This window comes from Falco biarmicus, unplaced genomic scaffold (assembly GCF_023638135.1).
Source record: "Falco biarmicus isolate bFalBia1 unplaced genomic scaffold, bFalBia1.pri scaffold_27, whole genome shotgun sequence".
Taxonomy (NCBI): Eukaryota; Metazoa; Chordata; class Aves; order Falconiformes; family Falconidae; genus Falco; species Falco biarmicus.
The window spans coordinates 2,458,475-2,470,489 of record NW_026611833.1 but is presented as its reverse complement, the minus strand read 5'-3'; the positions used below and the strand labels follow the sequence as shown (position 1 = coordinate 2,470,489).

The following is a 12,015-nucleotide window of genomic DNA, read 5'->3' as shown; positions in this document are numbered from 1 at the left end:
GCACTGAAGACATCCTCCCCGCCCTGCCTGTAGAACCACCAGACACACACATGCACACACACTCTTTTAGGAGTACTTGGGTCCTTTGCTGCAGTCTTCCTGGTGTCCTCTCTAGTAATGCGTTAACAAAAGTTGATACTCCTGCACAAAACTTTTTCTAGTAAGAGAATTGCCACCGCTGGAAATAAGTGTGTCCCCCCAGGTGAGGCAAGGCCCATGAGGGATTGCCTCATCCTGCTGCCCAGCAGGTTCCCCTGCAGCCCCAGGGACAGCTGGAGGGAGCCCAGAGGGGCAGGGGAGGGAGGCAGGGAGAGCTCAAAAGCAGCCCTTGGTGGGAGGCTGCTGAGAGCTCCCTGCTGGAGAAATCTGCAGAGCCCTGGAGCCGGTAAGTGTGTGGCTGCAGGGCAATGCCTCTGCAGTTCCCAGCCGGGTCTGCAGCAGCTGGGGCCCCCCCAGCCTGTGGGACCGTGTGGGAGCCTTGTGCTGTGGAGGAGGCCAGTGTGCTGCAGAGCAGGGCTTCCCTGCTGCAGCGTGGGAGGGCCAGGGCATGTGGGCTGCCTTGTGCCAGGGCCGGCTGCAGGGCTGTGAAGGTGGCTGTGCAGGCAGGGGTGCCCAGGGCTGTCCTTGCCAGCAGGGTCCCTGCAGCCCAGGGGGCTGTGTGCTGGGGCAGGGGCTCTGCCGCCTGCCAGGGGCAGCTCTCAGCCTGCCGGGGGGCTCCCGTGCGGCTGCAGGGAGAATCTGTAGGTGGAAGGAGCAAACCCTGTCAGGGCAATGTTCTCGTGCTGTTGCGTGGGTGCTGCACTGGTCAGGGCTGCTCGCAGCTTCTGCTCATGCCCACCTCATTTCCAAGGCGACTTCTCATGAGCACATTCACGGCAGGGGTTTTCTGCTGGAGTCTCTTCTTGCCTGAATCTCTGCTTCCATTTTTATCTTGCTCATCTTGGTAGGAATGGAATCTGAACTGTGTAGGTCAGAGCAGGGGCAGAGACTCTCAGAGCATCACAGTGATGTTTATGAGGAAGGTCAGCAAGTGCCTTCCCTCTGCAGCAGCATCCAGATCAAAGCAGCATCAGCTCTCCTTTTCCCTCAGGCTCTGGGGGAGCTGTTCTTTCAGGCCTGCAGGCAGAGAGCGGCTGCAGGGCAGAGCTGGGCACACAGGGGCTGAGCTGGGCTCTGTGAGCGCTGGCAGGGAAGAGCCGTGGGGCCAGAGAAAGAGCTGCTGGCAGGGACAGCTGCAGGCGTTGAGCGTGGCTGTCCTGCATTGCTCTGGTCTGGGAGGTGCTGTGCAGGGCTTGAGAAGGGAAAGGCATTCCAGTGTGCCCATCTGTCTCTCTCCCGGCTTTGCTCAGATGATTTTGGGATAACTGACCGGCTCGGTTGGAATGGGAGTTTCAGCTGCAGGCTCAGGCACAGACCCTGTGAGTCCTCCTGTGCCGATGTGAGCACAGCAAGGAGGTGTCCCGGGTTTCCTCTAATCTGTGAAGCTGTGGGCAATGCAGTGTGTGATGCTGGGGAAGGAGCTGGCTCTCCTTTAACAATCACCATAATCAGGACCCTTGGTCACCTGCTTGGGGTGTCCACCCAAGCTGCACGCTGCTTCCAGGGCACACTGTGACCATGGGTGTCCCTGGCTAGAAGCGGGGTGCTGAGACTTCGAGAAAGGGCGAGCCATTCTGTGCTCTGTAGTGGATCCCTCTGCTCTTCAGCAGTGTCTGCTTGCTTTTTAGGGTAACAAAGTGTCCTGGTTGTGGCTGGGATAGAGTTAATTTTCATCTAAGTGGGAAGGACTTTTGAGAACAATTTTGAAAATGCACTGATATTTTTGGTTGTTTATAGGTGATGCAACATGTTCATGCTCAGTATATAAACTTGGTGGGGGTTGCTGGGGTCTGCCAGTCGATGCTGGGGACTGGCTGGGCATCAGTCAGTGGGTGATGAGCAGCTGTATTGTGTATCACTGTCTTCCCTGCTTCCTTTCTTCCTTTCTTCCTTTCTGTCTTTCTTCATTTCTTTCTCTCTTTCTCTCTTTGCTTCTTTCCTTCCTCCTTGTTTCTTTCCTTCTTTGTTTCTTTCTTCCATTCTTCCCTCCTTCCTTCCTTCCCTCCTTCCCTCCTTCCCTCCTTCCTTCCTTCCCTCCTTCCTTCCTTCCCTCCTTCCCTCCTTCCCTCCTTCCTTCCTTCCTTCCTTCCTTCCCTCCTTCCTTCCTTCCCTCCTTCCTTTCCTTCCTTTCCTTCCTTTCCTTCCTTTCTTGTTGGATTTTATTACCCCCGACTACCTCCCTCTCATTATAACTGTCATTCTCATTATTGTTATTGTAATTTCATTTTTATTCTACTGCATTTATGATTTTTTTCTCGTCTCAAACTTCAAGATTTACATTCCTTTCTGATTCCTCTCCTCATACCTATGGGTGAGGGGGGAGTAAGTGAGCATCCCTGCGGTACATAATTTCCAGCCAGGGTTAAACCAGGACACATGTCAGTGTAATTGGACTCTATCACAGAAAGCTGCAAGTGCAGGGCAGCTGAGAAGGAGCTGGAGGGACTCACCAGAGTCCCTGCCTCTGCCCTCAGGCACAGACAGTGCCCTTGCCTCTCAGCACTCACTCTGCTCTCCCTGAGCACAGCACAAAGCCCTCCTGACCTGACTCTGGCCATGGCCGTTGCTCAGCACGGGCAGAGCCGATGCTGACAGGCCCTTCTGCGCTGGGAGCAGTTTGGGCTGAGCCAGTGCAAGGCCAGGACTGGCCCCTGCCCCCACGGTTCCCATGAAGCCCCTGCTGCAGAGCAGGGCTCACTGCTGGGCAGCCAGCGGGCACAGCCCCTGCTCCTCACAGCACACTCGGCCAGCACTCAGCACAGCTCCAGCCACGGCTCGGAAGGGAGCTCTCCTAGGAACGGCAGAGGGGGGGACATGGGGCAGCGGGGGCGCATCTAGGAGAAACGGCTTTCACTTGGCTCAAAGAAGTCTCTCCTAAATTGTCCCTGCCTTTTGTCCTTCAACAGGTCCCTGTGTTCAGAAACAGCAGATGTCCAACAGCAGCTCCATCACCCAGTTCCTCCTCCTGGCATTGGCAGACACGCGGGAGCTGCAGCTCTTGCACTTCTGGCTCTTCCTGGGCATCTACCTGGCTGCCGTCCTGGGCAACGGACTCATCATCACCACCGTAGTGTGTGACAAACATCTCCACACCCCCATGTACTTCTTCCTCCTCAACCTGTCCCTTCTTGACCTGGGCTCCATTTCTACCATTGTCCCCAAAGCCATGGCCAATTCCCTGTGGGAAACCAGGGCCATCTCCTGTGGATAACTGGCTAGCTGAAAAGGGTCACATAGACATAGTCCAGCTGGCTGGACAAAAATGCACATCGCTCTCAGCTTATCTGAAGTAAAGCAAAATACACTGTCTTTGGCTGTCCTTTTTACACAGTAACAGGAAGATTTTGGTGGGAAAAGAATGTTGCAGGTGGGAACAGAAAACTACAGAAGAGAAACAAGGGGCGGGCTTGGTATTTAGGCAACTAACCAATAATGAGCTTAACTTTTGTAATATGTATGAGCTAATTATAACAAGGCATAAAAGGTGACTGTAAGGGACAATAAACGAAGTCTGCTGATCACTCATATTGAGTGACTGTGTCTTCCCTCCGTCGCGACAAATGGCGCCCGAACAGGGACCCTAGAGAGGGCTGAACCTGCGAGCCACGGTTCGACGGAGATTCGGGTACCGGTCCTGAAAGCAGCGCAGGAGGCGGAAGGGCACAGTCCCCGCGCCCGGGAGCACCTACAGAGGGTCCCGCCGGCCACGCGTCGCCGAAGTCTCGCAAAGGCTGCAACAGCGCTGACGAAGGTATGGAGAGACAAGCGACGTACGATTCGCTCATATGCTTTTTAGAAAAGCGGAGCGTTCAGGACATAGATTGTAAAAAGGCATTACCCGGGTTATTAGCGTATGGGATAGCATCCGGGACCCCCGCGGCAGCGGCGAGCGGCGGCGCAGCCCAGCAGGCCCCTTCCCGGCCGCGGCTTCTCTCCGAGGCGGCACCCCCCCCCACCCCCCCCCCGCTCCGATCGGCGCCACCCCCCCGCTCCGATCGGCGCCATGGCGATGCAAGCGGCCAAGCGAGCTGACATCTGGCTGCCCCCAGAGGTCAATCGGATCCTTTATATTCGGAACCTGCCGTATGAAATCACAGCGGAGGAAATGTATGATATTTTTGGGAAATACGGACCTATTCGACAAATCAGAGTTGGAAACACTCCTGAAACAAGAGGAACAGCTTAAGCTTCTCAAGGAAAAATACGGACTTGATTACAAACCCAAAAAAAAAAAAAAAAAAAAAAAAAAAAAAAAAAAAAGGTGCTTCAGATGTCACCTACAAGAAATGGGTTTCTGCCTTGACCTAGCAAACATCTCTGTGCTTAAAGAGAAGCCTTTTTGCCTTGATGGAGATAATTTATTCTGTATTCTGTATTTATGATGTATTCTGAATGTGGAAATTGGTTGGGACTAGGAGGCTGGCTTAAAGGCATTTTGCAAATGGGATTATTATTTTTGATCATTATTGTAATAATAGTTTCTTGATCAAAACCAGCCAACACTATTTGTAAGCATTAGGCATATGTGGAAGAGAATGCCTTTATTTGAATCAGCAGTTAAGGTGTAGTTTAGTCTGATGCTGTGGTTTTATCTGCTTCTGGTGAATTTTTGAAGTGATGAAATCAGAGATACAAGGTATACTAAGAGTTATGAGGTAATAAGGTAATAATCTAAGTAAGGGTGGGGTCTTCTATGTCTACAAGTGCAACATGCTTTTATGTAGCAGAGAGAAACTTTGACAATAATGTTGCTTGAGCAAGATGTGCATGTGACAACTTGGGAAAAGGGATATCACAACTGGAGTGCAACAGTGTTTCTACGTCTGGCAGAGTGAAATCTTTCAAGACCTGAGTTTAGACAGTCTAAAATAAATTGTTAGCATTCAGAAAACCCATCTTAAGCCTCTTTTGCTTACATAGTGTTATTGAAGTCAACTGCTATTGTAGAGAATTAATGATTTTTTTAATACATATTAACAAATACTACTATTTTAACTTGAGGCAGTTGAGTGAGAAATACTCACATGTAGCATTTGAGGGAATGTCAGCATAAATCGCACTTACAGTAAGACTGCATTTTTAATTACTGTACTCGTTAAGATTCGATGATGCCATAAGGCTAAGACCTTATATCACAGATCGGTTCTGAACTAAAAGGTGTGTGCACATGTAGATATGCACATTTGTGTTATTTTCCTTAATTGGCTACAAAATAATATAATTAGGTTGGGGACTAGATCTTGGGAATTTACCTATTATACTTCTGTTTGTTAAGGAACGTGCATAACATACAGCACCCATGTAGGCTTGGCTTGTGGCACAGTTGTCAAATTTAGCATAGACATTCAGACAGATAAGCAACGTACTCTTCTTGTGTGTATCACCTACAAGCCATTATGGCTTAGTGTGTAAATCTGTATGTAACTATTGAAAAATCCACTTATGAATGTATATAGCTTAGAACTAATTTTTTCCCTTTGTTAATTCTTTGATATCGATGAGGAATTCTTCAGAAAATGTATGGACTGGTTGGTTGCATAAGGGCAGTTGTTATTTGGACAGAAAATTGTTAATGGTCAGGGATTTTCCACTAAAATATTTGCAAATATTCCTAGTCAAACATCAGTTTGGTTTCTTTTTGGGTTTTGAGCTTGCATTAGTCCATGTTCAGAACTTTAAAATTACCTTTGAATTTTTTAAACTTTTTGTATCACTGGAACAGAAAGAGCATCTAAATTAAAGCTTCAAGCTAACTTTATTTTTCAAGTATTTCTGGAATTATACTTCTGAACTGAGATTTTATAAGTTGGCTGTGTATTTTCCTGTGTTAAAACGCTGTTGTTGAAAATGGTCAACCAAGGCTATGTCGCCCAAAATAAAAACGGGGGAATTGTGGCTAACTGGCTAGCTGAAAAGGGTCACATAGACATAGTCCAGCTGGCTGGACAAAAATGCACATCGCTCTCAGCTTATCTGAAGTAAAGCAAAATACACTGTCTTTGGCTGTCCTTTTTACACAGTAACAGGAAGATTTTGGTGGGAAAAGAATGTTGCAGGTGGGAACAGAAAACTACAGAAGAGAAACAAGGGGCGGGCTTGGTATTTAGGCAACTAACCAATAATGAGCTTAACTTTTGTAATATGTATGAGCTAATTATAACAAGGCATAAAAGGTGACTGTAAGGTACAATAAACGAAGTCTGCTGATCACTCATATTGAGCGACTGTGTCTTCCCTCCATCGCGACAATCTCCTATGCAGGATGTGCTGCCCAAGCTTTTCTCTTTTTATTTTTCATTTCAACTGAGTATTTTCTCCTCACTGTCATGGCCTATGACCGCTACGTGGCCATCTGCCAGCCCCTGCACTACGGGACCCTGCTGGGCAGCAGAGCTTGTGTCCACATGGCAGCTGTTGTCTGGGGTAGTGATGTTCTCTATGCTGCGCTGCACACGGCCAATACTTTTTCACTGCCACTCTGCCAGGGCAATGCCCTGGGACAGGTCTTCTGTGAAATCCCACAGATCCTCAAGCTCTCCTGCTCACACACCTACCTCAGGGAAGTGGGGCTTATTGTGGTTAGTGCCTTCATAGCATTTGGCTGTTTTGTTTCCATCATGCTGTCCTACGTTCAGATCTTCAGGGCTGTGCTGAGGATCCCCTCTGAGCAGGGACGGCACAAAGCCTTTTCCACGTGCCTCCCTCACCTGGCCGTGGTCTCCCTCTTTCTCAGCACTGGCACATTTGCCTACCTGAAACCCCCCTCCGTCTCCGCCAAATCTCTGGACTTGGCGGTCTCAGTCCTGTACTCGTTGGTGCCTCCAGCAGTGAACCCCCTCATCTACAGCATGAGGAACCAGAAGCTGAAGGACGCACTGAAGAAGCTGATGCAGTCAGGTGTCTCTCAGCGGCAATGAACTGACTGTGGCTCTTTACAAGGTATTTTCAAGTCACGTATAGGACATCATGTGTGTTTAACATTCCATCTATGACAATCATGGTTTTACTTCAATGTATTTCCTCACTCCACTTCCCCAAAAGCACGAACCCAGCCTCCCTGACCCAGAGGCCTTTGTACATGCGCCAGGGAGGATGGTACATATATATTCCTGTGTCACATCTCAGTAATAAAAGGGTGGGTTTTTTCAATGCCTATATCTGGAGGTTGGTCTCTTCTTCCAAAGCTGAGCTCAGGAACAGGCTGCAGGAATTGCCCCCAGAAGACCATGCTGCTGGGCTTGGGTTCCCCATGGCTCAGGGGAGGAGGGCATGGGGCAACGCGTTAGGGCATGGGCCTGTGTTGAGCCTTGGCGTGTGGGGGCCCAGTGCCCATGGGAATGGTGGGTGACCAAGAGGGATGTGCCTGGGACCATCTCCCTGGGCTTTCAGGCACCGCTGCCCTGCACAGCAGCACCGCCTGCTCAGGGCCATGCCTGAGACCACATCCCTGGGCAAGAGCAGGTGTCTCTGTGGATGCCCCAGCTGGGGCAGGCTGCTGTGTCCCTGGTGCAGCAGGAGGTGCCTGGGGAGCCCCCAGGCCAGCAGCCTGGTGCTGGGGACAGGGACTGGCCCCGAGGGGCTGCCAGGAGTGGGCAAGCAGGGTCCCTGTGAGAGAGGAGCAGCAGACAATGCCTCTGTGTCCTCCTGCCATGGCTGGTGCCAGCCCTGGGGCTGACTGGCAGGAGGAGACCCCTCTCTGCCCACCAGCATCTCCTGTGCCCTTGTGATGGTCTATGGCCATGGGGTGAGTGCCCAGAGCTCTGCAGCCCCCTTTGGGTGGGCACTTGCATGGGGCCAGCCCCGCGTGGGCTGCTGTGTCTGCCTGGGCTGGGGAGAGGGCAGGGGAGGTGGGCAGAGCTGGGGGGGGGGCTGGGCTGGGAAGAGCCAGGGAGAGGGAAACACCAGTGAGAGCTCAGCTGTGTGGGTGTGCAGGGTGGGGGCACACAGCAGCGTGTCCTGGTGCAGACCCAGGGGTCATGGTGAAGCAAGCAAGGCACCAAAGGAGCGGGACTGAGGGGCCAGATCTGTGCCGTGTTCCCTGCACACCCTCAGAAAGCTGCAGAAGGGAAATTTTCCCCACAAATTCCCAAACACTGCTCATTTCCAAGCCTGGTCATATACCCCAGCCCTCATTAGGGACCACTGCTGCATGGCCACCTCTGTCCTCCTCCGTTGCCCAGTGATACCCAACTCCATCACCATTTCTAAATATAAAGGGAGCCACTTTCCTACTGACACTTGTTAAACACAAGTCCCATAGCCCTTGCCACATTGGTCTCTCAGGGAAGGCCATTGTCAGACACCTCCAACAAGATCATGTTCTCATGGCATGGTGTTCTAACAGATATTGATTGAGATCCCACCAGCTGGCCTGGGTCCAGCGCTCCAGTCTTTCATTCAGAACAATTTCTCAAATAATACTCTTGCTCTCTCAGCCTCCCTTTGCCCATAATATGCTCCAGGTCCTAACCATCCTTCTGGCCTCTGCAGGACTTGCTGTGATGTGTCAGGGTCTCGCTTGTGCTGGGGAGCCCCACTGTGGGCTCAGCAGTCCTGATGTGGTTTTGTGGTGGGTTAACCTTGACCAATGGTGAGACAAACATTCAGCTGCTCATTCGCTGCACTGACTCAACAGGACAAAGGAAGAAAATAAACCAGCAATGCTCATGGGTCAAGATAAAGACAAAGAAATCTCTTAATGATTCTTTTCATGTCCAGAGATGTGTTGCCTTGGCAAAGATTAATTTATTGCCAATTAAAAAAATGTTTGGATTGTGAGATACTGTGGCAGGAGAAACAATGGGTGAGATAGTCTGGTTTATTCTGGGGGAATCAGTCTCCTTGGTGTTCACAGGACAGGTAAGCAAGGATGCCAAGAGTGCAGGGGCTTGTGGGCAAGTTCCTCAGACCAAACAGGTTGCCCACACTGATGCTCACCTGGACCTGGGTCTCCACAAAGAGGACAAGATGCTCAGGGATGTGAATAGCAGTGCCAGTCTTGATTGTAGTGATTATGAAATTGTGGTGTCCTTAATGCCCAGGTAAGTGGGGAAGGAGAGCAGCAGAGCACAGCCCTGGGAGATGAGGGTAGTAAAACCTGGCCTGCTGAGGGCACTGGCAGGTGGGATCCCATGGGGGCAGGGCCCTGAGAGCATCCCTAGGCCTTCCTGGCCCTGACCAGTCTCACCTGGGGCCTCCACCCAAAGCTTTGTCCATGGCTTCGGGGGGCCATTGAAGCCAGGCAGGAGATTCAGCCCCAGCATGATCTATGCCGTAGGTGTGCAGGTCACCTTAGAGAGGCGTGTGGGTCTCCTTAGGGTCACAACAACAGGCACAGCTTTGCCTGCCCATGGACCTTGTTGGTTCGGAATGTCAGCATCACTTCCCAGCATATTCTGAATGGGGTTTGCCAAAGATATGAAACCGTGGCCCTCCAAGTCCTGGGGACTTTCTGTTGCCTCCCTTCCTTCCTCAACTCCCTCCGAATTATACACATCTTCCTTGCTGTCAAGGCTTGTCTCTGGCCAAAAGCCCAGCAGCCACCCAGCCGCTCCCTCCCCGCTTCCCTCCACAGTCAGGGCCCAAAAATGAACACAGTCACGGACAGGGGGTCTAACGAGGGATGAGCGTGGGGACACAATCACTTCCCTCACTCTCTTGGCAAGGCACCTCTTCGTACGCTCCAGGGCCCTGCTGGCTGCCTCTGCTACCAGGTCACGGGCTGGGATTGTGTTTTGCCTTCTGTCCCCCAGCACCACCAGGGCCTTTTCTGCACAGACACTGCCCAGCCAGGCAGGTCCCAGGCCCTGCAGCTGCAGGGTGTTAGTCCATGCGAGGGAGGTGCAGGCTCTGCCCTTGGTCCGTCCTGCATCTGTGCAGCTCCTGCCAGGGCGGCCACCCCACCTGCCAGGGTTCCCCTCCATGGCATCCCTAGGGCACAGGGATGCTCCTCTCAGTTTGGTGCCACCGACAGACACTGTGAGAGTTGCCTCCACTGGGTCATGTGTACAGCTCTTAAACTGTAAGCAGGAGAGTCCCCTGTGCTGCCCACACTGCCCCAGTATGTCCCAGTGGCCTCCAGGTGGGGTGTGAGCCCTTCCCCACTGCTCTCTCAGCCTGACCATCCAGCTGGTGTTTTACTCATCTCTTCGCACCCAGAGTGACATGGCCTCACTCGGGCAGAACACTGAGGGAGACCATGACAACAGTTTTGCTGAAGCTGAGGGAAATGACATCCACTGTGGAGCTCCTCACGCACAACTGCAGGCTGTCAGGTTGGCGAGGTAGATGGCAAATCTCATAAGCAGTCATAAGCCATCACAGTGAGAAGAAAATACTCTGCTGAAATGAAAAAGAGAATCAGTAAGTGCTGGGCAGCAAATCCTCAGTAAGAGATGGCTCTGGTCGTACAGGAAACTGAGCGTGGCTTTGGGGAGAATGGTGGGGATGGAGCCCAGGTCGAGGAGGGAGAGGTTATGAGGATGAAGCACATGGGGGTGTGGAGGAGGTGATCGCACAGTACAGTGGTGATGATGAGGCTGTTGGCCATGAGGGCAGCCAGGGAGATGCCCAGGAGAGCCAGAAGTGCAAGAGCTGCAGCTCCCGCGTGTCTGCCAATGCCAGGAGGAGGAACTGGGTTAAGGGGTAGCCACTTGGCATCTGGTGCCTCCTGGCACAGAGATTGTCTGAGAGGGAAAAGAGTTAGGCAAGACTTTGCTGAGCAAAACCTAACATATTTCTCAGAGGAACCCCAATGAAAAGGCCTCTCTGCTTTCCCGAAGACCTTTAGTAGATCTCTCATGAGTTGGTTTTTGCTGAGGGTGCTCCAGGGAGTAGGAGACTCTGCTGTGGGCTCTGCAGGAGTCAGTCCTTCCCTACAGCAGTAGCGAAATAGGAACGTGGCGTGATCTAGGATTAAATACACTCAGGGCATCAAAGGGCTTCACAGCATTGCCACCCCGTGTTCACCCAACTATGGAGCGGAGTTGAGGGGATTTTTCTCTGTGTATTTTGTTCCGGTTGCCCCACCACAGCTGAGGAGTGGTTTTGGCACTGCCATTCCTGCTGCACTGCAGGTGCCATCAGGTGGGCCCTGAGAGGCAAAGAGACAGTCCCTTTGTGCGGACTGAGGACAGCCAGTCTGTCCACCCGCCCTGGTTTCAGCTGCCCTGTGCTGGCAGCTCCTTGACCTGCAGGACTGTCACCCCCAATGCTTCCCAGAGAAGGAACTGGACGCTGCTGAGAGCAGAGGCAGCCAGTTTCCAAGTACCGATCTGCAAGCTCCTCATGCTGCCTCATCATACCTGAGAAGGATCTCCGCTCTGCCCCTGCAGCCAGGGACACAGAGGGCACATTGCAGCTGCCTGTGCACAGCTACCCAGCAGCACTCCTGGGGTGTCTTCTCCATGGGGCTCCCTGATCACACAGCGATGCCACCGGAGAGTTGTGCCCTTCTGGAGCGCAGCCTGCAGCCACCCAGCTCCTGAAGGTGGGGTGTCCTGAAGTGAGAGGTGTCTCTTTTGGACTTCTGGGAGCTTAGGTATCAGGAGGCGATTGGGAGACCTTACTGCCATAGGCTAACCTGTATGGCAAGACCCCTCAGGCTGGTCTCTCAAGTGCTTCTGAATCCCACGCCGCATCCAAGTTGAGTGATAAGAGCACGAGGAGCAGAGACAGAAGGGGGGAAGATGGACAAACGCTGCAGCGCTGCTACCAGTGGAGGCAGGATGGGGCAGGTGGGAGGGTATTTGATGATTCCTCCCCTTCTGGGGTGAGGCCACGGAGAAGGCGACCGAGCCCATGGCTCTAAGTGCAGAGGCTATGCTGATGGTGAAGAAGAGCAGGGGCTTTTTCCAGGGAAGGTGCCTGCCCTGCAGGGGATGGCAGGGAGATGCCTGAATCCCCCCTCCCACAGTG

At 52.3% G+C, this 12,015-nt stretch overlaps 1 protein-coding gene across 1 annotated transcript; it reads left to right on the top strand.

Annotated features, from left to right (window-relative positions):
* The first annotated feature begins 3,028 nt into the window (after positions 1 to 3,028).
* LOC130143379 (olfactory receptor 14C36-like) lies at positions 3,029 to 7,016 on the top strand. The gene is made up of 3 exons (XM_056326064.1): positions 3,029 to 3,302; positions 3,719 to 3,724; positions 6,361 to 7,016. Exons 1-3 carry the CDS (start codon positions 3,029 to 3,031, stop codon positions 7,014 to 7,016), a joined length of 936 nt encoding a protein of 311 aa, XP_056182039.1.
* Positions 7,017 to 12,015: the final 4,999 nt, after the last annotated feature.